Source organism: Rousettus aegyptiacus, unplaced genomic scaffold (genome assembly GCF_014176215.1).
Source record: "Rousettus aegyptiacus isolate mRouAeg1 unplaced genomic scaffold, mRouAeg1.p scaffold_m13_p_3, whole genome shotgun sequence".
Classification (NCBI taxonomy): Eukaryota; Metazoa; Chordata; class Mammalia; order Chiroptera; family Pteropodidae; genus Rousettus; species Rousettus aegyptiacus.
In genome coordinates, this window is record NW_023416306.1 from 146,129,285 (window position 1) to 146,157,020 (window position 27,736).

At 43.1% G+C, this 27,736-nt stretch overlaps 1 protein-coding gene across 5 annotated transcripts; it reads right to left on the minus strand.

The window, feature by feature from the left end:
- Positions 1-4,035: 4,035 nt before the first annotated feature.
- MAX (MYC associated factor X) lies at positions 4,036-27,411 on the minus strand. Of its 5 annotated transcripts, XR_001596499.2 has the most exons (6): positions 27,129-27,411; positions 26,367-26,393; positions 19,005-19,112; positions 6,759-6,882; positions 6,199-6,283; positions 4,036-5,521 (listed from the first exon to the last, which is right to left on the minus strand). XR_001596499.2 is itself a non-coding variant. In XM_016141731.2 (5 exons), exons 1-5 carry the CDS (start codon positions 27,162-27,164, stop codon positions 5,337-5,339), a joined length of 486 nt encoding a protein of 161 aa, XP_015997217.1. In that variant the 5' UTR covers positions 27,165-27,409; the 3' UTR covers positions 4,036-5,336. The 5 variants fall into 5 exon arrangements, 4 of the variants coding, with proteins under 4 accessions (XP_015997217.1, XP_015997218.1, XP_015997219.1 ...); XM_016141731.2 differs by lacking the exon at positions 6,199-6,283 and having other exon boundaries at positions 6,759-6,888; positions 27,129-27,409; XM_016141732.2 differs by lacking the exon at positions 6,199-6,283 and having other exon boundaries at positions 27,129-27,392.
- Positions 27,412-27,736: the final 325 nt, after the last annotated feature.

Sequence of the window (27,736 nt, forward strand, 5' to 3'; positions counted from 1 at the left end):
GGCCCGGCAGTCACAACAGGCCTGCTGGTGCAGCTGGCACCCAGCACTGGGAGCAGGAAGGAACCTGCTCAGCTGGTTGTGAATTGTCTAAAGCCACCTGTTTGGCTCTCTTCTAGACACGCCCAACCTGCTGGGTGTGTGTGCATGTGTGCGTGCGTACACAGGGCACATCTCAGCCAGGGTAAGCTAGAACACGTGGACCCTGGGGTTCAGTCATCAGACCATACAGAGCCAATGGGGTAGTCTGTTCCCACTTCACCTCAGTAAGGCTGAATAATGAGGGCTCAACTCCTAACATAACTAGGTCCTCCTGGTGGGGAAACACCAGCCAGGCACAGGGGGCCAGAACAGTATGGACCACCAGGCACTGCAGACAGGGCAAACTAACCAGTATGGTAATGGTTAATGATTCTGATCCAGCTGGCAAAGGTATATTTAATTTCCCAAGTCCAGATTTTTTTCAAATGGTAACAGATTTGAGGTCTTGCTTGAGTTTCTCAGAAGTCAAGCAAAGTCTATTGGTCACCACACTTTGGTATTCAACATATATTTATTTTCCTTTTCTTTTAAAGATTTCGATGCACTGGAGGATGGAATTTATTCACCCTATGTTTCAGCAAAACTCAAACAGAAATGCTTCTATAGCCTGGGACCTATGATGGCAGACAGACCTAAAATTTGCTAACATTTGAGTACTTAAGTGCCAGGCACAGTTCAAAAGCTTTCACACTTATGCCTTTACACCTCACAATGGCACTTTGTGCTACTGTTGTCCTCACGTTATGCCTCAGGAAACCAGGGCAATCAGCGCCAACCCAGACAGGTGGGCTCAGAGCCTGCAACCTAAACCACTCAGGCACTGGTTCTGTAGATCCTCGAGCTCCTTGTCCCACCCTGGCCCTGACGAAGCAGCAACACTTACCTGCTGCGTGATGAAGGTTTGCTGGGAGAGCCTCCAAAACTCAAGTGGGGGCCTGCCTGACGTCATCATTCCTGTCCTGCGCATGTTAAGCCTGCTTATCCAAACTGGTCCAGGAATCGGCTATTTGGACAATTTGATTTTCTACTTGAGGAATTAACTAGAAAAATATTTTTATCTTCTTCCCAGGGAAAGTCTGGGGCTGTGTTAATTAGGCCATGCCGTAGGAAACCCCAGACACTGAAAGACAGTCTTTGTCCAAGGACCCCACTTTGACACCGATGATTTAGCAGTGCTGCAGGAGGGTCCGGTTTGTACCATGGGTTTTCACTGTATATCCAACCGTAGCACAGACTGGGAAATTCCTATTCATTACCTGGGTTTCCTCCTCAGGCTAGAGAAACTGTTTTGAATAAAGGAAGGCTCTAGTTTCATGTTCCCACAGGCTGTCCAGGATGGTGCCTGCTGAATAGGCCTGAGAGACAGCCCCGCTCTGGGGGGCATATAAACCTGCCTGGTCACCAGGGGACAGACAGTATGAGGTATAAAAATGGGTGTTACCCCACGACATCACCTTCACTTGGGGCTTCAAAAAGAGACAGACAGTGGGTACCCCTCGGCCAGCCAAGTGGTCAAGCCTCACTGGGAGGAGAACACCGTCAAGGCAGTCCTATGAAACGGACTGTTTAACAAGCTCCTCTTTTCCCTCACCTTTCTCCAAATGCGGCCTCCAAGAGCCTGGCCTCAGACCCACTGTGCTAATTCAGTTTTGCTGTGCCTCACTTTCCCCAACAGCTTCCTTTTGTTCCCTGAGCTATTTTACTTTTGGGAGTCAAGCCTGAGTGCATGAGAACCATACTGTTTCTTTATTCACTCTGCCTTGTAAGGACAGGGCATATCTCAGGGGCAGGAAGTATTTGCAGGACACCAAGAGTCTACCCTCACACACTCCAGAGAAGGCTGCAGGAGCTGGACTTGGGTATCTTCCATCGTGCAGATGCAGCCCTGGTCGTACGCATTGTGTGGATACTCATAGCTGGCACCTGGGTGCTCACTTGGTCCTGAGGTCAAGCACATTCTAACCACATTTCATTTAATCCTCACCACCACCTTATGAGGTTAGTACTATTTTTATCCTCATTTTATATATCAGGACACCGAGGCCAAGGGAAGTAACTCGCCTGAGATTACCTAGCTATTGACAGAACCAGGATTTTGGACTCAGGCAGTCTGACTTCTGAGCCCAAATCTAAAATATTACAGTTGTTAGAAAGAGAATTCTGCTTTCCTCGGTCCTGGTTCAGGGCTCCATCTCCCATCATCTACTCGGCCTTGTTGTATAAACCTTTCTCAGCTAAGATGATAGCCCTGTGAGCTGAGGTAATTCTTTGCTGAAGCAGTTACTCTAAATATGGGATTTGTACATCAAGAACTTCAAAAGCTGGGCCATTTAAAATGTCATTTCACTCAGGGCAAATGCGAAGGTAGAAATTATCGAGTTTGTCACTGCATAAGAGATATAGGTGGCTTTTAAGAGGAACTTCAGTGAGGCCACCTGCTGTAGTGACCATGCAAATAACTACGTCGTCGGGCTTTATGCAGGACTGTCCAGAGTGCAATGACATGAACAAACCATGGTCAAACCTCAGTGTCCTGGGAGGTATAGACACTGGCTTCCGAGATACACAAATCGGAAGGAATTTAGCTGTGACTTCCATTTGTCCTCTTTAGCAAACACAGTCTTCAGCTCGAGTCTCTTACCTGCTTTTCCTTCCCAGGCAGTTGCTCCCGGTGGTACCACCTTTCCTCTACCCCGTGCCAGTCTGCTCAACATGTCAGTCAAGTGGTTCCGATTTCCCAGGTGAATCAGTTATCCATCGTGGCTCTTTTCTTCCAACTGTTTTATTGAAATTTTGAGAAGCCCAAAACTTAACCCCTTGTCTAACCAATATACAGGAGCCAGGGATTGGCTCTCAGGGTCATCAGCTATCCCTGGGCTGGCTTGACTGCCCCTTTTTTGCTCCCTGCCTACTGGGTTCCCAGCTTTGCTCCTTCCATCTCATCAGCATGGCTTCGCCAGCAGCTCAGTTCTAATGCCTACTTTGACCAAGCCAACTGTATTGTAAGGTGGAGTTTATAATCCAGACACACAAAGAACTGTACCAAAGGGAGATGAAAAAGAGGAGGAAACACACTAACTTTGGGTTTAAGAAATTACCCGACTTCTCATTCCATTTTTCCCTCTTACTCCTGTTTCTCTCCCATCTTGAAATGGAGTACCTTTAATAACTGGGATGGTGATCCCCCGTTTCCTGTTTCCCTTACTGCAATCAGAGTTTTGTGGTGTTGATTTATCATGTTACAAACTTGATAGAAACACAACTCATCTGTCAACTCCCATTAACCAAAAAGAGATACTATGAATGACATTAAATTGACAGGGACCCCAACACTACCATTCTAAAGAGAGTTACAAATCAAAGAACCGATTTGACTTCACTCTCTCCCTTGCTCTAGGAACAGCAATATTTCTGGTCAGCCAGACAGGAACACCAAAGCTGAGCGGTGTTCTGGCCATATATCCTCTTCCTTTCGAAGGTCAGATTCTGGTTGGTATTGGTCCCTAGACTGAGTAAACTTGATGCTACTGAAGTTTCCTTTATTTCTAGTTCTTGCCAGCTCTGCTACCTCCTATTACTATATTTGGAATCTCTAGAAACTGAAAGGTCCTAGAGAACTCTAGGCATCTCTGAACCAGGCATTCATTACCAGGAGAAGCCCAAACCCACATATTCCAATTCCCCAATGGTCATTTAGCAGGAAGTGGATCTAAAAATGTTGCCCCAAACAATCCCATCCCTGTTGGAACTTTAAAAGCTCCTATCCAATGAGCAAAGTCGCCACCACCAGTTTATCCAGCCCCTGCCCTGCCCAGGCTGAGCTGAGCCCTTAGGACAAAAAGGGAACTGCTCTGGCTTTCGGCTGCTCCCAGCTCAGCAAGCCCACAGGAAGCGACTCTGCCCCACTCTCAGGCTTCCAGAGGCCCAGTGGCCTCCAGAGGGCTCTTCTCTTAACCATCTTGGCCTCTGTAAGGGCAAGAAGACACTACCACCAAGAAGGATAAAATAAGCTTTTATTTATAGTCTTATAGTAAAGGGGGAAGCCTTAACTTGCAAGACAATTCTTCGGCAGTATGTACAACATACTTTTTATTTCCGTGGAATGGAATCAAACACGGACTGAGACTACAGAGTATACACTAGAAATCAGCAAATGCCGGGAACGAAGTAGGAAAAAGACAAAGAAATGAGGCCTAAACACACAAAACCCTTCACTGGGATCTGCTGACCGCAGCCAGAACCAGGGCTGGATCACACAATGGGGATGAGTTCCAGGACAGTCGGAAAGGGAGTGGGGCGAGGGCGGGGGAGGGGCCGTACTAGGGTGCGGGTTTAGTACCAGGTAAATTGCTCTTGGTATTTACATACAAAATCAGTTGGCTCTATTTCTTAGAAATACACACGGAAAGAAAGGAAGATTTGATCATTACTTTATGAATCTGTCGTTTTGCAATACCGACATCATCAGAAATAGGGACAATTCAGATTCAAATTTCAGTAGCAGGAAATAAATATCAAAACATCATCACTGGCCCTCAGTACAAAACCTCTGCCCGGCCCGATCCTCCCTCCTTGTCCCACCCCCTGTACCCTCTGGCGGCTACCGCTTCACTGCTGCCGTCCCCCACACATACCACACGAGCGTCACGCGGCCTTCCCTAAGGCTGGCTGAGAAGCAGGAGTGCAACAGGCCAGACTGCGCTGCAAATCTGTCCCCACTTCCTTTCATACCACAAGCTTCTTCAAGGATCTGGTCTTTTAACAGGAGCAATAAATAGCTTTTTAGAAAAAAAAAAAATCCTTAGAAAGAAGAAGGGGTAACTCTGATTACTTCTTAAATCGGTCATCTTCTTAAAGTAGAGCAGTCCACAGATTCACAAAGTCTATCAAACAGAGGTGAGGGTGGCCAGGAGGAGAGGCCTGGAGGGGCAGGAGTACGCCGGGCCTGCGCCCGGCAGGGCTGGAGGAGCTGGTGGGTGGTCAGAACACCATGTGCTCAGAGGTCCGGCCGGCTGTCTGTCCTCCACAGAAAAAGCTGCCAAGTTGGGGTGTTTTGGTTTAAAAATTCCTGGTGGGGACAGGGAATCCCTGAAGGGAAACATTAAAAAAAAAAATAGTGGGAATGGGGAAGGAGAACGAGAGCTGTTGTCCAAGAGCTTCTACGTAAAAATAAAATTTAAAAAAAAAAGGAAAAAAAATAAGAGTCTCTTAAATGGTTCTGAGGGTTCTAAGGATGAACTCAAGGAGGATGAGACGACGGAGGAGACAGTTTTTATTGCTGGCCTGCCCCACGGAGCTTAGCTGTCCATCCGGAGCTTCTTCCTGCTTTGGGGCTCTTCGGGCTCCGACTCCGAGCTAGAGTCCGAGCCCCCATCGAAGGCAGAGATGGTGCTGCCCTTGGCGTTGGTGTAGAGGCTGTTGTCTGAGGAGGGGTAGTTGGTCTGCAGTTGGGCACTCGACCTCGCCTTCTCCAGTGCACGGACTGAAAAGCAACCAAGCGAGCGGGTTACAGCCTTCTGGGGACTGGGGGAGTAATTGACTCTCAGCTCAGGGTCCAGCCTGTTCTTCCGAAGGGCTTGATGGCCCCTGAGGCTCAGGGTGGCTCAGAAATAACTCCCTTCTGGTGGTTGTTCCACCAGCACACTTCATTTCCCTCTTTCCTGGCCAGACCTGAGAGCCCAGTAGAAATGGCCAGCCACTCTGCAATGTCACCCAACCCTAAAGAGAAGGCATGTGATGTCACCGTCCTGCCTTGGAAGCCCAGTGTAGAGGCAGGAGCGTGAGTTCCCTGTGGGACCCAACAGTACAGTGAAAGGAGAAGCTGGCCTGGCAATGCCAGGAACTACGAGGGTGTGAAGGCTACACAACAGCAGGAAAGGATGACATAAGATGTATCAGCCAAAGAAAAGTTTTGGCTTAGCTCTCATGTACAAGATCCACTTGGAAAGACAAGCTGGACATTTGGAAGCAAGTCACCAATACACACGAATACCTGGGCCTTTCGACACAGCCCCTACATGCAGGCTGCTCGGCCCAGTAACCAACCCGCTGCCACCTCCCTCTGCCCATCCCTCGGTTTAGCTCATCTTGAGCCTGGAAGGTCATCCCATTTATTTATTTTATTTTATTTGAGGTGTTCTAACCCAGGTGGTTACTTGCATTTCCTTTTACTTGCATCTTCCATGAGGGAGGAAGAGAAGTGAATTCCCCAGGAACAAAGAACTTGATCAGCTCTCGCTTTCCCCTGTGGTTGTAGGAAAAGGCGGATGTGAGCGTTGGAGAACAGCATGGGCCTGGCCCATAGGCTGCCCTGATTGGACTACCATTGACAATGGGAAGAGCTCACTGTCCCTGAATCCTTGGAATTTCTGGTACTTACACAGCACACTCCAATCCAAAGACCTCAGCTCTTTGAGACACCTGATACCAGGTGTGACTCCTACTACAGGCAGAACACCTGAGCCCCCAAAAGGGGAGAAATCAGGTTAGAAACAAGTCTCCAGATGTCCAACCCCTAGACTCCACCGCTCCCTCACCGGCGGCTCAGGTCCTTCCTCTGGATGGCTCTAACGCTCAACTACTCAGGCCCCACAGGCAGGGCAGCGGCTGCTTAGGAGCACATGCTCCAAAACTGGCTCTGACTCTGCAGGCCCAGATGCGAAGCCCTGACCTGGCTGGAGCACAGCAGGGCCAGCTGCCCCACAAGCTCAGGTGCTCACCTTGCTGCTCCAGAAGAGCATTCTGCCGCTTGAGGTCATCAATATCTTGCTGGTGTGTGTGGTTTTTCCTTCGCATATACTGGATATACTCTGTGGCTTTGTCTAGGATTTGGGCCCGGGATGCCTGTTGCAATAGGAGAAAAAACAAAGGGAACAAAATAAAGACCTAGTCCAAGCAGTGAGAAAACTTCCTGCAACAGCAGCATGGGGGAAGGGAAACTGGAGGGTGAGGTGGGATAAGGCTGAGGTACCGAAGTAATTGCTACCGAGAGTCTTCTTTGTGCCAGTTAAGGTGCCAAGTGCTTTCCATAGCTTACCTCACTAGCACTCAGAAAGGGAGCTCTACAGAACCCGAGGCTCAGAGAAGTTTACTGGTTTATTCAAAATCACCAACTAGGCAGTGGTAGAGCCTGGATTTAAGCTCAGGTCCATCTGACTCCTGAACTTGTACTCCACTCCTCCCATCCCCTTTGGTTCTTTAGGTTCCTTTCAAGTCTTCGGCCTGGCTATGTCTAAAAATGAGAGCTGAGGCCACTCATTCTCTGCTGGGGCCTGACTATAGGCAACTGCTCCAGAAAGATAAGAGTAAGATCTTGGCTGGAGCTGGCTTAGATGGGAGTGAAGAAAAAGGTTTTCATCAAGGTCCTAGAATTCAGCCAAATCCTCAGACCATTAACTATTTCCAGCTAAGTCATGCTGCTGTGTCACTATTTCAGCCTCATTGGCTAAAAAGACTTTCATGAAAGCTGTCAGTGCTTCATGTCAACACAGGAAGGGCCTGAGATTGGGTCATTTCAGGAAGCAACCACACCTATACAATGGCTGTGGGTAGCTCAGGCACTGCCCTGTCCGAAGAACAAGTTACTAAGCCAATAAAATGGATGTCATATTACTCTGCCTGTGGAAGATTCCCTCCACGTTGCAAACATGGCCAGAGTTACCCATGGCCAAGCAGCCAACCAGGTGAATTGCTGCAATACTATAAAAGCCAAGAGAACTGAAGCCCAAGGCAGGGCAGTCTAGTAGTTGAAATGTGGCATTTATGCCACTCAGGCTCTTGAGAAGTAGTAAAACTTCTTACTCAGGGTAGGGCAGTACTCGACCAATTCTGTATTATAACCCCAGCGGGTCCTGAACCAGAACATAGTCGGGGGAAAAGGCCAAGAAAACATCCATTCAGGCTAGCAAAACTAAATTCACTTGTATTAAATACTGAGAATCTCAATTTATAGACCCTGGGCTGGGTGGGCATTAGAGAGGTTTGCAAGGCCTGGGTTTATTCACCAGTCCTCACAAGTACTAGAATTTCTAGGCTTTCTTCTCTTATAGCACCCTTAAGGCAACTTTCTCGAAAGGAAGTTGTTCATAGTCAACCATTTTTATCTGGTGTGAATTATGTGTAAGGTACTGAGCAGACACTGCGGGGAAACAAAATGTATTAATCATGGCTTCTTTGCCCAGATGTTTATTTACTATCTACTTGAGACAAATATATTTATACACGGACAAATCATGGGGTAGTATCAACAAATATAACTTGAGTAGTACAGAGTAGGTATTAAGTAGATTAGAAAAGCCACAAAAAAGACGGCTTTTGGCTGGGGCAATTACCTACTGTTTGCCAGGCACTGGCTTTGGCTATGCTTGGGCACACACACACGTGCACACACATGCTCCCATCTGAAATAGTGAACCCTGGGTTAGACTAAGGTGGAATTGCTGGAAAAGGGTTACTTTGGGCTGCGAGAACAGCACAGGCAAGGGCATAAGGGTGGAGCCAAAGCCAGGTTATAAAGAAAGAAATGAGAATATCTAGCAATGGGGGCTTGCAACTCTGGTTGCAAGGCTACTTCAGATGCTACTTCTCATTTCTGTTAAAGAGGATTTATGAGGGTCTATCAGGTGACAAAGTGAAAAATAAAAAAATGGGGGAGGGGCACATCATTAGAAGAGACTAATTAAAATACTCTACCTCTCTGGATGTTAGAGATGGAAATACAAATAAGCACTGTAGGATAAGTAGCAGAGGGCCTGGAAGAGTTTAGGAATCCAGGAGTCATTAATGGGCTCTGTGACTGCAGACACAATATTTATCTCAGGTCTCACCTAGCCCTCCAAACTCTATGCACTCCATCACTGATCTAATTGCTATGCATATTTACATCACAGTCTCTCTTTAAATTTGCCCACCCCCTTTTTCAATTAACAGGTCCCAGAAAGCAACATTAGTTCTTATTTAACTACTCATTTACATCTGGGACAAGGGGAAAAAAGCAAAATCTCTGAACGAGAGAGCACTTGCAAATATTCAGTTTGATAACTTAATGAATGATTCACAGTGCCTTGGGAATAAGAGGTCCCCAAAGAAAGCTGAACTGGTACAAACCCAGCACGAGGCCTTTAGAACACTAAGCACAGCCCTTCCTCCATCCCCATAGAAAGCAGAACCCCAGGCCACTTAGGATGCCCCCGACTCCTTAGCAAGTCCAACATAGTGACTCAGTTAACTTAATTTTGCTCTTTCCAGGGTACTCAACAAGAAGTAAAATTCAACAAGAAAACATTTAAGGCACGAAATACAGAACTCCTCAAAACTTACATGTACATCATCTAGTCCAGGGAAGAAAAACCAAAAGGCTGAAGCCAGAAAACGCCAGACTCATCCAAAATTCCTTCCTCCCAGCTTCCAAACCATACAAGACCATGTGATCAGACACAGGGGAAGGTGCTTCCTTGCCTTTATGAGTTTATACTACGTGAATGGGAAACACAAGGCCAACAAAAACACTGGGCTTTACAGTATGGACTATGGAGGGGGCCTGGGCTTTCAGGTTCTGTCTTCTATAGTGGGATCAGTTGGCTGAGTCAGCAGTCTGTATGTGAGTGTGCCTGAGCAGATAAAACATGGCAAATCAACAGGTCCACAGATCGACTCTTGACTTTGAAGACCTGAGTAATTTTTTTTTCCTGTTAGTTTTTATAATTAGAAGGCACTAATTCTAATGCTGCCTTTCAGAGCAGAAACAGGTATCTTCAATGGTTTGGACACAGCTCTGAGACAAGATGAACTATGGCTGAGGGGAGACTCAAGAGGTACTGGGCCTCCTATGTTGCAGTATGAGTTAATGCAAAGTGGCCCCTGAGACCTCTCCTTCGTCTTTGGGAACAACGCAAAAGGACACTAGACAGTCTTGGCAGATCTTGTTCCAAAGCCACGGATGCACATGCAATACAAATGATGATGATGATGGTGATGGCAACTGCTAATACTTACTGAATACTTACTAAATGCCAGGCATCCTCACACAACCTCTGATGCATTATTTCTCCTATTTCATAAATGAGGAAACTGAGACAAGGAGCTGTAACTTACCTAATGTTACATTAACTACTAGATAGCAGAGCAGAATTTAACTCAGGCCTCCAGGACACCCACCTTTTGGGGACACAAAGAGAGCTGTGGGACTAATAAAAAAGATCAACAGATTTAGAGGGACAGTACAGTCATGAAGATAAGATTTTGAGGAGGAAAAGGACTATAAAAGAGTCACCTGATTTGTCCAAAAGGATGTCAATGAAGACCCTGGTCTTCCTGAAGAACTGAGAGTTTAGGTAAATCATCTCTGCACAGATTATGGAAACAGAAGTGAGTTGAAGTTGAAGCAAAGATGAAGATTAGTTTTTAAAATTAGGTTGAAAAAAAATTTTTAAAGTAGCTTATATTAGCGGCACTGTAAGGCTGTTTTCCTTTTTCTTTCTAAAGACAGGTGGAAACCAAACAGTCGTCTAGCAGAGAAAAAGCAAATAGGAAAAGCCTGAAGATGCAAGATAGCCTAAGAGAACTGGCTGAATCTGGTCCCAGGGGAGGGGAATTGCCAGTTCCCACAGTGATTTGGCTTCATTACTTAAAAAGGGTAAAACCTAAATGGACAATGGAGAAGACCTGGTCTGGCCGAGAGGCCCAGCAGGTTCCTGCCCCTTCTCCTGCTCATGCTGCAGCTGCTTGCCCATCAATATCCCTGCCCACAGCAACAAGAGAACAAGGAAAAAGGTCAATCCAGCCTCCAGAGGCACCCACTTGAACAGAACTCTACTTGGGAACAGAGTGCACCCAGCTCACATGTCAAAGCAAGAACTGACTACATATTTCACCAAAGGCCCTAAACCCAAGAGTTTCATACTAATTCATACCGTTTTTAAGGCCCCAAATGATTCTTGAAGTAGTTAACACTGATGCTTAGGATGCCCTCCATTGTTACTAACTACCATCTTAGACAGTGGTTCTCAAAACTTTTCATATAAGGCAGGAGTTCCACGCATTTCTGGAGTCGTAAATCATATTCAGTAACCTGGATTTGTGTAGAACTCCAATTTGTTTTAGAAAGCAGAGTTGGAGAGGTGAGGAAGAAAAGAGTGGGACTAGACTGTTAAAATTAGGAACACCATTGCTATTCACTCGGGTCCTCATGCTGACTCAAAAAACGACGATCTTAGCTATACTTCTCACTTTTCTTCCTCACTGTCAAAATCAGATCCTACTGGGCTAATGTTATAGCTGCCTTGTTACCCCAACACCCGAAATGCCATGTCCTGGGGAATGAAAAAAGAACTACTGCCCAAGTCATCAACTGACACCTATTTTATTTCATACTAATTATTTTAAAGAAAATAAAGCCATATTTTCAGAAATCAGCCCAAGCTTTTATACATATTAAAGGACAGGCTATGGCTAATCCATTGTACCTTTCCATTTGAATAGCTATCTTCTGAAAACAAAACTTAAAGAATCTACACAATAAATGTGGCTCTACGTTAAATTAGTTCATCCCACTATGGAAGCCCATCAGTGTCAACAAGGGAGGCGCTGGAAGGGGATCAGAGTGAGCACAGCCACGTGACCCCCTCAAAGGCTTCCTGCTGCCAGGCCCTCCTCAAACCTCCCCATAAAACCTTTTTGTTGATTTCTAGGGGAAGGCAGAGCTATCATGACCTTTAAAGGGCTAAGAGAGGAGTCAGACATTTGTTTAATGGTCAAAACAAAATTATGTTTCAAATTTTGTATTCTTTTTCCTTGTGCCCTTGGTAGTTTAAAATGTAGGTGTGACTCTTCCTCATCCAACTTTGACCACATAGGACAGGAGCACAGTTACTCAGAGGAATTACTGCTAGTAAATAATCATGTGGAAAAGAATTTAATCTCACTGGTAATAAACGAAATAAAAAATTACTACCTTCTGCCTACTGAACTAGTCACCCCTCCAAAAAAATAAAAAATTCCAATGTTGGTAAAATTAGTATTCTCAGAAGATACCACCAAAAGATTAGTCTTTAGAATTTGCTTGAAAAAAGAAATATAAGAAAGAAGACACAAAACAATCCTTCTGGAAAGCATTTTGACAACACACAGCAACAACCCAGCTGTTCTTACCCCTAGACCCAGCAATCCAACTTCTGGAAATCTATTCTGTGGGAACAACCTCATACATCAAGATAGTCATCACCACATTATTTGTAAAAATAAAAAAATTGGAAGCGACCTAAATGGCCAACAGAAATGTCTAATGACTAAATATAAACACCTTTTCACTTGGGGGGGAAAAGCATGTTATACAACAACAGCAAGCTATAAAATTTTACCCACATAAACATGTATATGAAGAGATCAAAACGGAATACCCAGACACCATTATTTCCTTGCTGCTTACACTCTATCAATAATTCCATAACTTAATAAGAGTGGCTTTTGGTGGGGGAGAAAAAAAGGAGGTAAGTTTCTTTGTCATCTACTTTAAGATGGCAACCAATTTCAGTCATATTAAAATGGGGTCTGGGGTGGAGTGAATCTTTAAACTGAACTATGTAATATGATACCCACTAGCCACATGTAGCTAATAAGCAACTGAAATATGACTAGTTTGGATTGAGATGCACTATAAGTATAAAATACATGCTGAAATTTTAAGACAGTGCAAGAAAATAGCTCATTAGTGACTTTTAATATCTTGATTACATATTAAAGTCATAATTTTGCATATTAAGTTAAATATATTATTAATTTCACCTATTATTTTACTTTTTTATTGTGTCAATTAGAAATTTAAATTGTATTTAAATTATATTTAAATGTATTTGTGGCTCACATTAAACTTCTATTGGGCAATGTTTGTCTTATAATCTTTGAATAAAGGAAAGGTTGTAGTTGTGTTGGGGGGAGCTGCTTTCATTTCTTCCCATTTTTCTAAAATTTTTGCAATTTTGTTAGAGGAAAAAGAAAATGCTAAAGGGAAGGCCTACTAACCAATCCTTATCCTTCCAAGTCTCAGGAGGGAAAAAGCATTAGGTAGCATTTCCTGGCTCTCTATTCTTCTCCATGGAGTAAGCTCTCCCCAACTCTGCAGAGACTTCCAGAAGGGTAGACGATGCTTCTGCCTTCAAGGAGTGCACCCTCTCATTAGATATAGGATCATCACAGGAAGAAAGGATAGGCTTCACAATGGGCAATTGGGATTAAAGGGAGAGTGAAACCATGGGGTTCTTCACAGCGGTGAAGTGTTGATATGGGCCTTGAAGGTGGACAGGTGGAGACTGACCAGCTGGTAGAAACACATGGTAGCGCATGAGCAAGAGAACAATGCACAGGCTAGATAGGCCCATGAGTGGGTCTCTTCACAAAATCCCGACATCATTTGGGAAGTGAGGCTGGAGTAAGACCTTGTGGAATGAACTCAGATAAATTGAGAATGACATTCCTGGGGAAAGAGAAGAGGGTGCACACCCACCCACTATAAGGGAAGGAGGAAAAAAAGCAGGAGGGCAAGTTGGGTACCTTATTTAGAGGACAAGGTGCCCATCAGTCCTTACCTTGATGGGCAATGAAAAGCCCTCGTAAGTTTTCAGCAACGTATACATAGCTTACAAAGAATTCAATACATTTATAGTTGCTGAGCCCAAAACTTAAGGAAGACTTGGGCAACCAATTAAAGATGTAGACAATTTAAGAAAAAAATAACTGTCCAAGTTGCTGTCTGGCCAGATAATAACCTTAATGAGTAGTGAGGTAAAACAGCTACGACTGTAGTTTACATTTCATTTAAGAGATAATCTCTCTAGCAGTCCAGATATGATGTAGAAACAGTGCTGCTAAAGAAACTGTGTCTTAAAAGGTGTCCACCAGAATGAGCCTCTCCTAGCATAACATGGCCAGGATGGAGAGGGGGCCTCCTTCCTTTAGTTAATAAATACTCACTCTGCTCTCTACTGTATGCCAGGCCCTGAGGGAAGAAATGTGACTAAAAGATGATGTTTTCCCTACCTTTATGGTACTTATGATATGGTGTGGGAGACGGCAGATATTCATAAAGCAAATATATGTATGATTATAACTGGATAAGTGCCCCAATCACAGTGCTGAGTGGATTTAAAAGCAAGACTGATCTTTAACAGTTAGAATCATGACTCATGACGTTAGCTATTTGGTTTCAAAATCTACCTGTTAAGGAAAACAAGCTTTAATAGAGATGAAGCGATTAGCTCAGTGTTTAAACCTCTTACTTGATACTATTCTGTTGTCTTATCATTGTTAATTGTTAGGAATAATCCATTCCTAACGAAAGCACAAAACTCTTGAGTAGACATCATCTATTATACCTTTTAAACCTCCACAGCACTCACATGGCTCTTAATTAAGCAGGTGAACACAACCATGTTGGCTGTTGTTTTCATTAAAGGGCTGAGCAAGCCTGCTGTTTCCTCTGGCGCTCACTACAGTTACCTACTGGGAACTACCGTGTGCCACGGTCTGTGACAAGAGCTGATAGAGGCAGTGCCCTCATAATCTCACCCAAAATGAAGGAATTCTGAACTTAATGATGACAAGAAACCCTGTTTTTATTTTTATTTTAGGTTATATTCTTTCTTTTTAACATACCTCTATCCAGAAAGGAGAAATCCAGAGCACAAATGCCTGTGAGAACAATTAAATATGGTAAACAGGCATTTAGCAAGAAACTTAAAAGATGACAAGTGTCTATAAATCCCTGCACAGCACAAATGGCAATGCTGAAACAGAACCTTTTATCGCTAAAGTCAACTATGATAAGGAAACAGTGTGACTGGATGTAATCACTCTGGTTTAGGTGCTGGGGCCAACTAATGGGGTGGAGGGCAGAATGACATCTCCATGTAAAGGCAAACTGATGGGCTGGCCACCAGGTCTAAGCTCAGTGCCAGTAAGCCACAGGACAACACTCCACAGCTAGTTCCCAACCTAAGACCTTTGAAACAAATAATAATTCTGTTCAAGAAGAGTAATGTCTTTCTACAAGAAATGGGGCCACAGTTGTTCTTGCTCTGATACTCCCTTACTCTGGTAGACTGGCTGATGGTTCTTATTCCATCCCATTTTTCCCCAGTGAAATGTCCAGCTGCAAAACTATAAGAAACAAAAGACTAAAACGACAGAGTTCTAGAGCCCACTTGCTAACACTGGGAACTATGGCAAAGCCAAAATGGACCACCAACTATTAGGTCTATTTCTCAAAAAAAATTATAATCTTTAAATAATCTCTGCACTTCAGTGTTACCTATATATGCCACTTCAGAGGACAGTATTTTAGTAGTTGCCTCAGTATGACATACTGCCAAGATTACTGGGTCTATTCAGAGGAAGCTCCCCATGTAAAGCATATAGATACAAACATTTAAGCAAGACTTCTTCAAAATACAGTCTCTAACTTCTGACAGTTTGATTTATGATTTTTCAACTTTGTATGGTGGGAAAGCAATACACATTAATCTTTTCTTAGGCTGGGATATGCAATACAATTCTCTCTCATGAAATTGGGCAATAGCAGAGCACCACAGCTCCTAGTCAGGCACATGATCCTGAGGGTAAATATGATAATCTACAGTGCACTATGTCACCAGTGTTCTTTTTTTTTTTTTTTTTTGGATGTTGTGTTATGAACACATGTAAGGCAGGCTAGGCTAAACTATGACGTTCACTAGATTAACTGTATTAAATGCATTTTTGACTTAATGAAAAATTACGATGGGTTTATTGGGATGTAACGTCTTCGTAAGTCAAGGAGCACCTTTATCCTTAAACTATTTACGCCTATGGTATGGTAGAAAAATAAAACCTGGCAATCGGCAGGCCTGAGTTCTAGTCCCTATCAAGCTACAGAAAAATCATGATTTTGGGCCTGTTTCTTCACCTCTGACATGGTAATGATGGCAGGGGCAAGGAGCAATAGTAATTGTTCAATAGTAGCATGATACTCACCTCACAGAATTGCTGTACTGACTTAATTTTATATTACAATACAGTTATCATCACTGATCTTTTTACTTAAGCAAAAGATGACCATTCTTTATAATGTTTGTGTTACAGTAAAAACATAGGAAACAAGCATAAATGGAGTTTAGGTCTAATGTGTAAACCTATTTTTTTTTAAATATAAGCATCCTTCCATTCTTGGTTAGGATCTAATTCAATCAGTATCGGTTTCTTTTTAAAAAACAAAAGGCTTAAGATACATATGATAGACAATCCAAATAGTAAATGAGAAGTCACAAGAGATTGGAGGCCTTGCCTTCAAGAACCTGATCTAAGCTCCCTAAATTCGCTAGGTAAAATCATCATTTCAAGATTATTTATAATGTCACAACCTTAATTACTGCAATCCAAATCAAGAATTAGCTAATTTCCTTTGGTTCAAATACCACATTTGAAAAAAATTGCAACATTTAGTGAGAACTCGGAAGTTGAGACCAAAGTATTCTGTAAGATTTCCTGCAGCACCTGTGAAACAGTGCTGGCAGACAAGATTAATGAACGTCATGGAATTTAGATAGGAAAGAGCTGGGGTCCCACCAGAGCTAAGAGCCATTTCCTTCATTCATGCTCAGTGTGAAATATCTGGACTGAAACACAGGACAAGACTCTGAAGTTGGAAAGGGACCTGTAAATTGCCGACGGGCTCTATGAAACCTAACCCTTCAACCACTTCTATCCCCTAGTCTATTTCTCTGACCCCATCACCTTCCTTCCACTCCAGTTACTCTGGCCTCTGTTCTCCTTGAAGGGGACCCAGGAATGCTCCTAGTTCCTGCCTCTGAGCTATTACACTCACCTTCCATCTGCTTGAGATGCTCGTCACTAGATATACGTACGGTTCTTTCCTTCATTTCTTTCAAATCTTTGCTCAAATGTTGCCTTGCCAGTGAGTTTTGTCTGCCTTAATGAAAACTGCAACCCTTCCTTCCGGTTCAATTTTCTTCATAGCAGTTATCTGACATACTGTATATGTTTTTAGTTATTAGTTCATTTTCTATCTTCTTCTCATCAGAATAAGAGCTTCTCCTTTTGTCTGTTTTGTTCACTGCTGTATTCCTAATATCTAGAATAGTGCCCGGCATGTAACACTCAATAAATATTTGGTGAATGGAATGAGTGAATAAATGAACAGACCACAACCAATGACAAACTATTCAGTTTGTAAGGCTATCAACTTCAAATCGTCAACTTTCTTTAAAGAAAGGAAACAACAAGATTTAGGAAAACGTGATTTTAAGGACAATGCGATTTTAAGGACATATGAATGTTACAGCAATGTAAAATAGGCTGAATAAAGAAAAAAGGTATAGTTGAGCTCCTATGACCCTCCCCTCTCAAAGTGTTCTCAAACTTAAGAATGCCTAAGAATCACCTGCTTGTTACAAATACAGATCTGCAGGCCCGCCTCCAGAAAGGTGGATTCAATAGAGAGTCTGATGTGAGTGGTCCATAGGCCACATCTTGCGGAAACACGGCCTTGGTGCCACTCCTGGTTAGATGTGAGGCTTTGAATAGAAGGCAGTTCTTGTCCATTTAGTTCACCAAGCCATTTTAGGTAATACCATGGTATATGAATAAATACTGACAGCCCACGTTTCAGACTAGCACTAGCGATAATCCTTTGTGCATGTGTACTTTGACTAAAAGGGTGAGTCTCTGTCCCCATCATAAAGATTTCCTGTAGTGCTTAGACAGTGTTGTGCCCAGGAATGCTGTCATTCCAGGTAAGAACCTTGGTCCAAGGCCATTAAACCAAGTCCACTAAGTAGGCCTAACCCATGGCAAATTCAAGTTTTGCAATACTAGGTATTCACATGGCCTGTTTTATTGTTTTTATAAAGGTCAGACCTACCCCATGTTTCAAACACATAGAAAGCCACACCTCAAGATAAGGTATAAAGCACATGACTTAGCAGAGTGACAGTATAAACATGACCATAATGGTTCCAAATTTGATTCTGGATAACCAAACAAACCCAGGACCCCCAAAACAGAACTAAATCAGGAGACCCATTTAAAGCACACGAGAGAGCAATGATTTTTCTTAAAATGGCTGCTTCTTTAAACAGTGGATCACTGAACCAAAAAAACACAGGTCCTCTTCCCAGTTTGCCACTTACACCGCTGAACTGCTGCAAAGGCCAGCCAGCTACATTCTATGTCAAGGATAGAATCGTGTAAACAGATGTTTTCTCCAAATCCCAAGGAGTGACCCTAATCCACAGGCTTTTTACTCAAAGCTTCCAACTTTGTTTTTTAAATGTAGAAACAGCTGGTGCCTACCTCTCCAGGGAAAAAATTAGTTTCTGGAAGACCACCAGTAGGGTAGGAGGTGGGAGAAGAGCAGTAATTTTTCTCTTCCATTTCTTTTGAACATATCTTTTTACCCAAATCATTTGTCCAACAGCTTAAAATGCTCTTTACATGCCTTTAAAATAACAGCTGTTGGGACAGGAAGATCACTGGTGTCCAGACTTGTGCACACACATCCCTGGGAACTGTCATTTAAGATAAATACTAACTTTGAACCATACACAAGAAATTCTCATGAAGTTCTAGGGGATCACTAACCTCAGGAATCCTTAGTGTTATCCCAAACTATTACGGGCAACTTTCGACACTACAGTGTATTGTTATATAATTTCTAGAATGAGTAACTTATTACAAATAATACTAAGTTTAAAAGACAACTTTTACTGATGTCTTACAAGCAGACACATTACATCTCACGTTGTTTGCTAAGAATAAACTAGAGTAGGTAAGGTGTGTGATGATCTCCCAAAGAATAAAAATTTAAGGAAACCATGTCACCCGAATATCTCTGACTACATTTCTTTCCAGATAGATAAGTACACTCCACAGCAAGTTTCAAGCTAGTGATGGCCAATCAGCTTTCTCAATAAACTCACCTTCTCTCCTTGGAGTGATGGGACCGAGTCTCGCAAACTGTGAAAGCTATCTTTGATGTGGTCCCTACGTTTTCGTTCCAGTGCATTATGATGAGCCCGTTTGTCAGCCTAGAAGAATTGAGAGAAAGAGCACATTAGCGAAGCCATTCCTTTTGCTTGGTAAAGGTAGGTGGGTATAGCCTGGAAGAATGTGCTGTCAGCGCAGTCCCTGGTGACTGGACTAGGAAGGCTTTGTTGAGGTAGGTAGTTAGGAGTCTCCAGAATTAGGCTCTGCTAAAGGGGGAGAAAGGGGTGAGCAAGGCTTGTGACAGGAACATCCAAAGTAGCTCGATGCATCCAGCTCATGCATAAGTAAAATAAAAGTTATTCAGGGGGACAAAGTATGACTCTCCTGCAACATTAGTCTTAACCCATAACTTACTTATGTGATAGAAAAGCAGCCAGTCCATGGTTGAGAGGTGACCACAAAAAAGCTTCAATGGGCCCCTTCATAAGATGTGATCAGCCCCACTGTAAAGAGATTCCCAGGATGGGTACCCAGGAATGGAGTTAGGTCATTGGTGCGGTGCTTCTTTCCATGTGAAACCCATCACCATGAGTCTATTCTGGTCTCCAGATTGTTAAAAGGTACTCGTTTAAGACTTTCTCACCAAAACATATAATAGAAACTAAAACCTCTGAAAAACCAAGATGCATGAATCTGAGATCATATGACAAAGCAGATACAGATGCCAACTGCACTCTGAGTTCCTATTCTTTTAAAGTGGATACAAGGTGCTATCCTGCCAAGGGCTTTCCCACACAAGCTGTGACTGAAAGCTAGTTCTTAGATGGCAACTCTTCTGACTTGCATATGCTCTGAATAAATTTCCGCAGGCACTTGTGGCAGGTCATGCTTATTCGGCATTATCTAAGTACACATGGAGCAGAGTCTTTATCCTGTCCTGCTTAAAATTCACAAAGAACACAACTGGAAACGGGAAACACTGCCAACAAATCAGGAATGGCAAAATACACTGGTTTCAGGCAGAAGAGATAGTGCTGGAGAGCACTGCAAGAAAGCTTCAGCAGGTCCCCATTAAAAGGGCATTCCCTCCAAATGGAACAGAAACACATGCTCAACCTAAAGCAAGAACCTTATTACATTTATACTCTGGGAATTATGAAAAATAACACACTCTGCAAATTTATCCTGAATATGCAAGGGTACATTGAGCTAGCTTAAAGAGCAAGTGTGTATATGAGAAGTTCACGTAGCTTTAATCTCTCAGAGTACCAGTACTTTTAAAAATGAAGCAACAAGAGTAAATAACTTGGCTTAGCAAAAAGAAAGCCTTAGCAAAAATGAATCCTTGTACTAGACAAGATGTACAGACAAAAATCTATAAAGACAAGAGTTGTGGGAATGAGATGACTTGAAATTCTATTATCTAATCCTAAAAGTCTGAGTCATTACAGAGGAAGAGGAGGCTGGGAGCAGCTGTGGTAATTTTAGTCACTTCCTGGTCTCAAGCATAACACTTCTCCTATAGCTCTGTTGAATCGGACACATGGTTCCCATCACAGCCTTGGTTCTCCAGAGCATAGCACTCATTTCCAGGGCAGATGCCTGGAGCACTTCTAAAGCCCTCCTAATCTTGTTAAGTCTGAATTCACTATTAAATGATATATGGAATTTATGGGGGAATCTGAGGGAATGATCAAGCTTGGACACCAGATAACCTGAGGCTAGAGGTAGATATCATAATTAGAGCAAAAACAAAACAAAACAAAACAAAACAAACCAAACAAAAAAAACCCCCCAAAACCTGCAGATGCCTCTAACAGCAGTATAAAATAGCTTGGAGAAATTAAACATATTTAAGTACCTAGTCCTTTTCTAACTTACTGTTTCCTCTAGTCACCTACACAGGTTGAGCTGGGTTCTAACCTGGACTATACCTAAAGAGCTTAGAAGGCTAAGAGATGGCATCTGGCATCTATCTGCCTCTCCTGTGTTTGGTACATATTCCCTAAGATGGCTTATTTACATGCAAATTAATCGCCCAGCTTGGTATCCAGTAGCAGATACTCCTGTGTCTACTAAATCACCCCATTCCTGGCCCTCCTCCCAGCTCAAGGGGTGTGCACAGAAGCAGTGACACCAGTGTTACCCACAATCCCTCTTGTTGATACAAATAAAATTCCAATTGTGTTTTCTTTCTGGGAGAGCCCAGCAAATCTGAAAAAGCTAGAATCAAGTTGAACTTGGTTTCACTCAAGCCTGCACTGGAGGGGTGGAGCTAAGTATAATCTAACACCAAAACCAACCCCTTTCTCATTCACTGAGCCCTGAAAGGACTCAAATAGACAAGACTTTCGGTTAGAGGATTGTTAAGTGAACTTGGCTGAGGACCATCAGCAGAAATCTTGGCTTTTCATCTGGGGAGCCAGCCAAGTGTGAGAAGTTGGCTCAACAAGGAAAGGCAGCAGTCCACTGCCTGGTAGAAAGCCTAAGCAGGGGACTGTTGTTCTCAAAGTAGTGGATGGAATTTCTGTGGTGGTTCCAGGTTCAATTTAACTAGCAGAAGAGTGGAATCTTAGACCAATTCCTGCTGCCATGTCCATCCCCAAGCTATGCTTAACCAGAGTCAATTTTAAGCTCTCAGAGACAATGGCAATGATGCATTTTTCTCCTTTCAAATCTCACTTGAAAAAACAAGTTAAAAATACGCAGAACTAACATGCCTAATTCCAGGCAACTCCGAACTAAGTGATACCTCTAGTGGCTTGAAAGAGCAAATGAAAAACCTTTAGACAGGAAGAGAATTCTATCTGGGAAGCATTTCCAAACCACAGATCCATCCAGCCCGATAACACTGTTACCCCACCTTCCACTAATTCACCCAAATAGAGGGCCAGTTGCCAAGCTTATCACTGTTTTGTTAACTGTTTTCACTTGCTGGCAACCCTTTTTGAAAAGGCTGAGATTTCAGAGTTGAGAATGAAAAACTGGGTGAGGACTTCTAGTGTAAGGCAACTGAGATCTTCCCACAAACTCAAAACTAGTTGTTGTTTTTCTAAGTGGGGAGAAGGGTAAACAAACAGGTGTCTTGAAGAAATAAAGATCAACTCAGATGAGCCAGCTTTCTCTCACCTGTACTGAGAAAGATGTTTGGTTATAAAAGATGGGTGATACCAAACAAACTCTAAGGGACAGCAGAGCTATTCTTGGCTGGACAGCAGGCCCCCAAACGGCTCCCCTCTACATCCTATTGCAGCAGTGGCTGGATGCGGCTGCTCTTCAAGTGTACTGGGTTTGTGATTTCTGCCAGAAAACTCTTCCTTCAGGCATCCCAAGCTAAGAGGAATACTAAAAGGCTGAGCGAAACTGAAGAGTGGCCCCCAGATGCTCAACAGGAACTCCAGCACCAAATCGCTTCCAGCTTTGACATCTCTGCCAAGGTTTTTATTCAGCCTCTCAGTCACCAAACTTTCCATACTAGCACCCACAATAAAAATCTTCACCTACAATTTGTCCATCTCCAACATTAACAAGCATGCGTATCTTAAGTGCTGTTAAATGTTAAAAGCAAATATGATTTTGTTAGCCAAGAAGTTGCTATAGTGGCAGGTCACTCAAGCTAAGGAGGTCTGTTAAATATTCAAGGGAATCTCTTTATTTCCTTTCAACTTACTGCATAGAGAATGCATCTTCATCTAAGCCATTACATCAACGGAGCCTTATTTCTTGCAAGTTCTAGGCAGACAAATAATATGGGGAAATAAATGCTCCATCACTCAAGGATGTACAGGTTCTCCAGAACAATGCCATTTCTTGCAGGCTACCTAACCTCATCTATAAGGGGAGACTTCTCAATTCCAACATAAAAAATTCTCAGCATATAGGGAATTAGAGTTGTCCACTAAACATTTATTGCCTTTAAAAAATTTGAAGGTTGCATTTTAGAGGGATGATAGTGTTGCTTATGATTATTAATAAGCTACTCTTATTAAATAATAACATTGAAATATACAGGCTCGAAATTCTCATCAGAAAGGTCTATTTATTACTTCTGATAGATGGAAAGAGGTCAGAATAAATAAAAATGAATTTCTAAGTATCTTAAAATATTCATTTTAATCAACACAAAAAATGCAACATGAAAAAAAGGGCAGCTAAAATGAGTAACTCACTAAGGCCCTTAATCGAAAGCTATAAATTTCAACTTCCCCACGCTTCTCCTGCTTGAAGTCTGTTATACATTTCTAACATCTAATAAATACATGCATTTTTAACACCTTCAATAAAATCACTGGTGCCTAAAAGAAGTTGGGAATGCTATAATTTAAATATGCCACCATATTATAACCATTTCAGAGAATGAAAATGCCTTGGTCAGGAAATTTTAATTGAAAACCAAGCTGGAGTCCTTGATCAGCTATTTCACCATTACTGACATCTTGAAAAAACAAATATAAGAACACCCTTTTTTCTAACAAAGAGGCATTCTTAGGAACCAAACCAGGCATTTCTGTATCACTGTCAACACTCTAACCTGACACAATGTATATGCATTATGTAGCACTTTTGCCAAGAACTAATTCCAGGTAAAACAGACAGTACTTTCCTGAGTAAATTCTAATATCAAAGGTGAACAAGTTCATTCCCTTCTGAATACACTGCAATTCCTACAGAAGCAAAGAGATTGGAGAAGTTAAATATTTCATGCCAGAAAGGCCAAGACTGCACAAATCTGTTTTTAAACTCCTTAAAAAGTATACTGTAACTGAAGAATGTTCAGCTGTCATGAATGATAAGCTGAAAAAGGCTTTGGGTTTCCTGACCGAAAACACTAACTCTGTATTTCTAGTATACTTTCATTCTTTCCAAAAGGAAATTCCCAAACAGAAATAAAGTGAAAAGATCACTTTGCATGAAATATACCTGTCTCAGAAAATTACCTTTTAAGTGCAATCTTTCCCTCCAAAAAAATAATAAAAATAACATCAGTGGGATTCTGAGATGTATTAAATTTAGCAAAAAACGATATATTGTTTGGGGTTACTTCCTTTAACAGTTTATTGGTCACTGGAGAAGCTGTCTTTTTGCACTTGCACTGAGGCAATAGAAAAAAATATTCATTAAATCAGTTTCACTTTCTGTTACAGTTAGCTTCACTTCCTAACTGTGCTTGTGGAATATCCTACGTTTCGCATGCAGTAAGGCCGTAGGTATTGTAGTGACATTATAAACCATGACTGTCTTTTTATATTAGGACTCAGAACCTTTTCCCAATATAACTTCTAAAAAGTTCTTCTGTAGTCCTAAATATATGGTTATTCAGAGTCCACATCCTTTTCTGAACTAAGGCAAAGCTTAAGAATAGTACCCCCACCAATTTAAAAAAAAAATATGCTGGTTATTATCTATACTAAATATCAGGAACTAAACAGATATGTTCACAGAGAAAAATAATGAAATCCTTTTTACGCTAAATGTTTATTTATGATAACTCATAATCTGTAAAATTTGTCTGTTGTTTCTTCTCTCCATGCTGTTATGATTATTTTGTGCCAGATAATATTTAAAAGTCTCAGCAAGTCAATGTATCAAATTAAACACAAAGGGTCAAACCCGCTCCTTTGCCCGCCCCCAAAATCAAAGCGAAAAATCCAAAGCACCTTAACACAAACTAAAAATATCTAAACAAAACAATGAGATTAGCATTCTGGGGGGGGGGGGGTGGAAACATTTTAATAATTTAATAGGCAATTTACATCAACACCCATGTGGATGAATATTCTGAAAAGCAGAAAGCTTTGAAGAACTAAAAGCCAAAATTTCACAAAGAAAACTTTCCTCTCACTGAAAAGCCAATGTAATTCCGATTCAAATAATGATTCTATAAAGGACACTTAACCAATCTCTATCCTCCAACCCTGAAGCCCTGGAGCGGATTTTACAACTGGCAATTTGGAGAGAAAAAAAAAAAAATTTAAATAGACTGAGTCCCAAACATGAAACTCTAAGTTCACATTATTAGTGATAATAGTAACTGAGAAACAAGGAACTGAATTTTCAAAGTTATGTATAAATTATATGAATTTGATAATACTTAATGGAGAAATAAATTCTTTTTAGTGACTATTAGCCAGGAATAATTTTTAAGACCCCTAGAACCACTATATCCCTGGATTTTATGGAAATATCAGCTCTTAATAAATAAAATTTTTCTTAATGCCTCTCTGCTTGGACAAACTGAAGAATCTTTGCTTATTCTAATGAAGGTACAAGAGGGCTTGCTTTTATCCTGTGGTAATTAAATTCTTAGACAAAGGTATTAAAGTGGCATCCTCCAAATTCTAACAAGCCCCCAAATAACTTGATTGCCCCACATATCATTTTAAAAATCAGAGAAATAACATGTACCCTAGTCTTCACCTCTGCTCTCTATTCCTATTTTACTGCCTGGGTCCTCCAGAGGCATCTGAATTTGTGACCTCCATTACTGTTCCCAGGTGTCAAATATTAGACATTCTGATATACTTATTTCTCTTTCCCTGATTCTGATTTATTTTGTGTCTGCTCTTTCTTTTTCTAATCTATTCATGGAATGCCCACAGGACTGTCTCAGACTCCAAAGCCAGTATTAGTGTATATCTATATCCATAGAACTATCTACTGAGAACATTAACATCAAAAACCTAAGGAATTACTGAGAACACTTTATGGTCTCAATCATCACCTTTTGGCAAAACTATCTCTACAATGCCACTTTCCTTCAACAATTTTTCTATTTCCTTTTTACCTCTTCTTCAACTCAAATACAGTCAGACCACAATAAGCTGTATAGGACACTTTTCCTATTCAATCTTTGGCTCCTCTACATTTCCAATTTTTGCATTAAATACCATGTTATGCTAGATTCTATAAGACTAGCGCAGTCACATGATTTTTGGTTAAAGGTGATTATTGCATATGGCTTCAGCTTTCCGTAACTATGCAGATACCGTTTAGAACCTACTTGTTCCAAAGTAAATCTTCTGACCACTCTGCCCTGAAATGCTACTACAATTTACTTCAGAATGATGTTATTTCTCATTTCCAACTTGTAATAGCTAGATCCTCCATCTGACAACTACGGAAGGATTCATGCTCCTCTCGTACAGTTACTGAAACCTGTCACCTGAGAATCTAGAATTATGAGATTTGCAAACCTGCCTCCCTGCCTAGAACCCCAGAACAAGGCCCCACCTCACCTTAGCAATTAATAAGAGAGTTTACTACAATATTAAAAGTAACAGAATGATCTTTTTCTGACCCCAAAAAGGATTAGAACTGAACGGAAATGAAAATGAAATGGAGAGTAGGAGACGTACCGCAGATTGAAACCTCGGTTGCTCTTCCTGGAATAAGAGAGAGAAAAAAAATAGAAAATATAGAAGTTATTTTTACACTTCACATTCAATAATAAGAAAGAAAATGCCGGCGGCGGAGGAAGCGGCGGGTGGGGAAGTCAGCCCGACCCCCCCCCCTTCCCTCCCCTACGCCTTCATTCCCCCCAGCTGGATCCGGTGGCGGGACAGGGGGGTCCCGAGTGCCGCCCCTCCTTCCAGGATCCGACCCAGGCCGGAGGGGGCCAGAGCACTGTCTCCTTCCCTCGGACCCAGCTCGGGGCATCTGGGCACTCCCAAACCTTATTCCTCCTCCCTCATTCCCCCTCTCCGGGATTTGCAGGTCCAGGGAGGAGGGGATCGCGGACCGATGGAGCAGGTCCTGAGCGCCGTCCCCTCCCCAGGATCCGGACAATGGGATCCCGGCGCACTCTGTCCCTGTCCCCCGGATCCTGAGCGGGCTAGGGTGGGAGCATGAAGTCGCAGCACCCCGCTCCACGGAGGGAGGGCAGGGGTCCCAGAGGCCGCGTGTCTCCTCCCCACCTCCAGTCTCAGAAGGCCGCTCAGGCCAGGAGCCCGAAGGGGTGCAAGCCCGGAGCGCGACGGAGGCGGTCCCAGACCAGGGGGTGGGGGGAGGGGAAGAAGGCGGTGGCTGCCCGGCCCCCTGCCGCCGTCACCCTGCTGAGAGCCCCAGCCGCTGTCCCCGCCTGACAACCCGCACGGGAAGGAAGAAGTCCCGGGACTCACGTCGCTCTCCACCTCGATGTCATCGTTATCGCTCATTTCCTACGGCCCAGGGAGCGGCCACTGCAGCGGCGGCGGGGAAGAGGGAAGGGTGGAGGGGAGGGGGAAGTCAAGCGACAACAACAAGCCGAGTCCCCCCACACACACACACTCACTCACTCGCTCTCTCACTCACACACTCACACACACACACACGCACACACACAACACGGGCAAGAACCACCTCCTCACTGCAGCACCGATCAACGGCGGCACGCACGCCCGGTCGGCCCCCTGCCACGTGACCGGGCTCGTCTCGCTGGGACCGCCGAGACTTGTAGTTCTTGTTCTTTTGGCTGGCGGCACGGCTAGCGCCAGAAAAACTACAAATCCCGTAAGGAACTGCATGTAGTCGGCACCAGCCCAGCTTGTTGACCGAGCCGAGAGCGCCTGCGTGTCCCGCGGAGTGGGGCGGAGAGAGAAGCGGCGCAGTGCCTGCTGGGACTTGTAGTCCGCAGACCGCGAGTTGTCAGGAGGTTCCTACTAGGCGGCAGTGGAGACTGCTGGGAAGACAGGACACGTGGAGGGAGCTGAGGCGCCTGAAGCCGGGCACCGGCTGAGTCCCGGGCGCA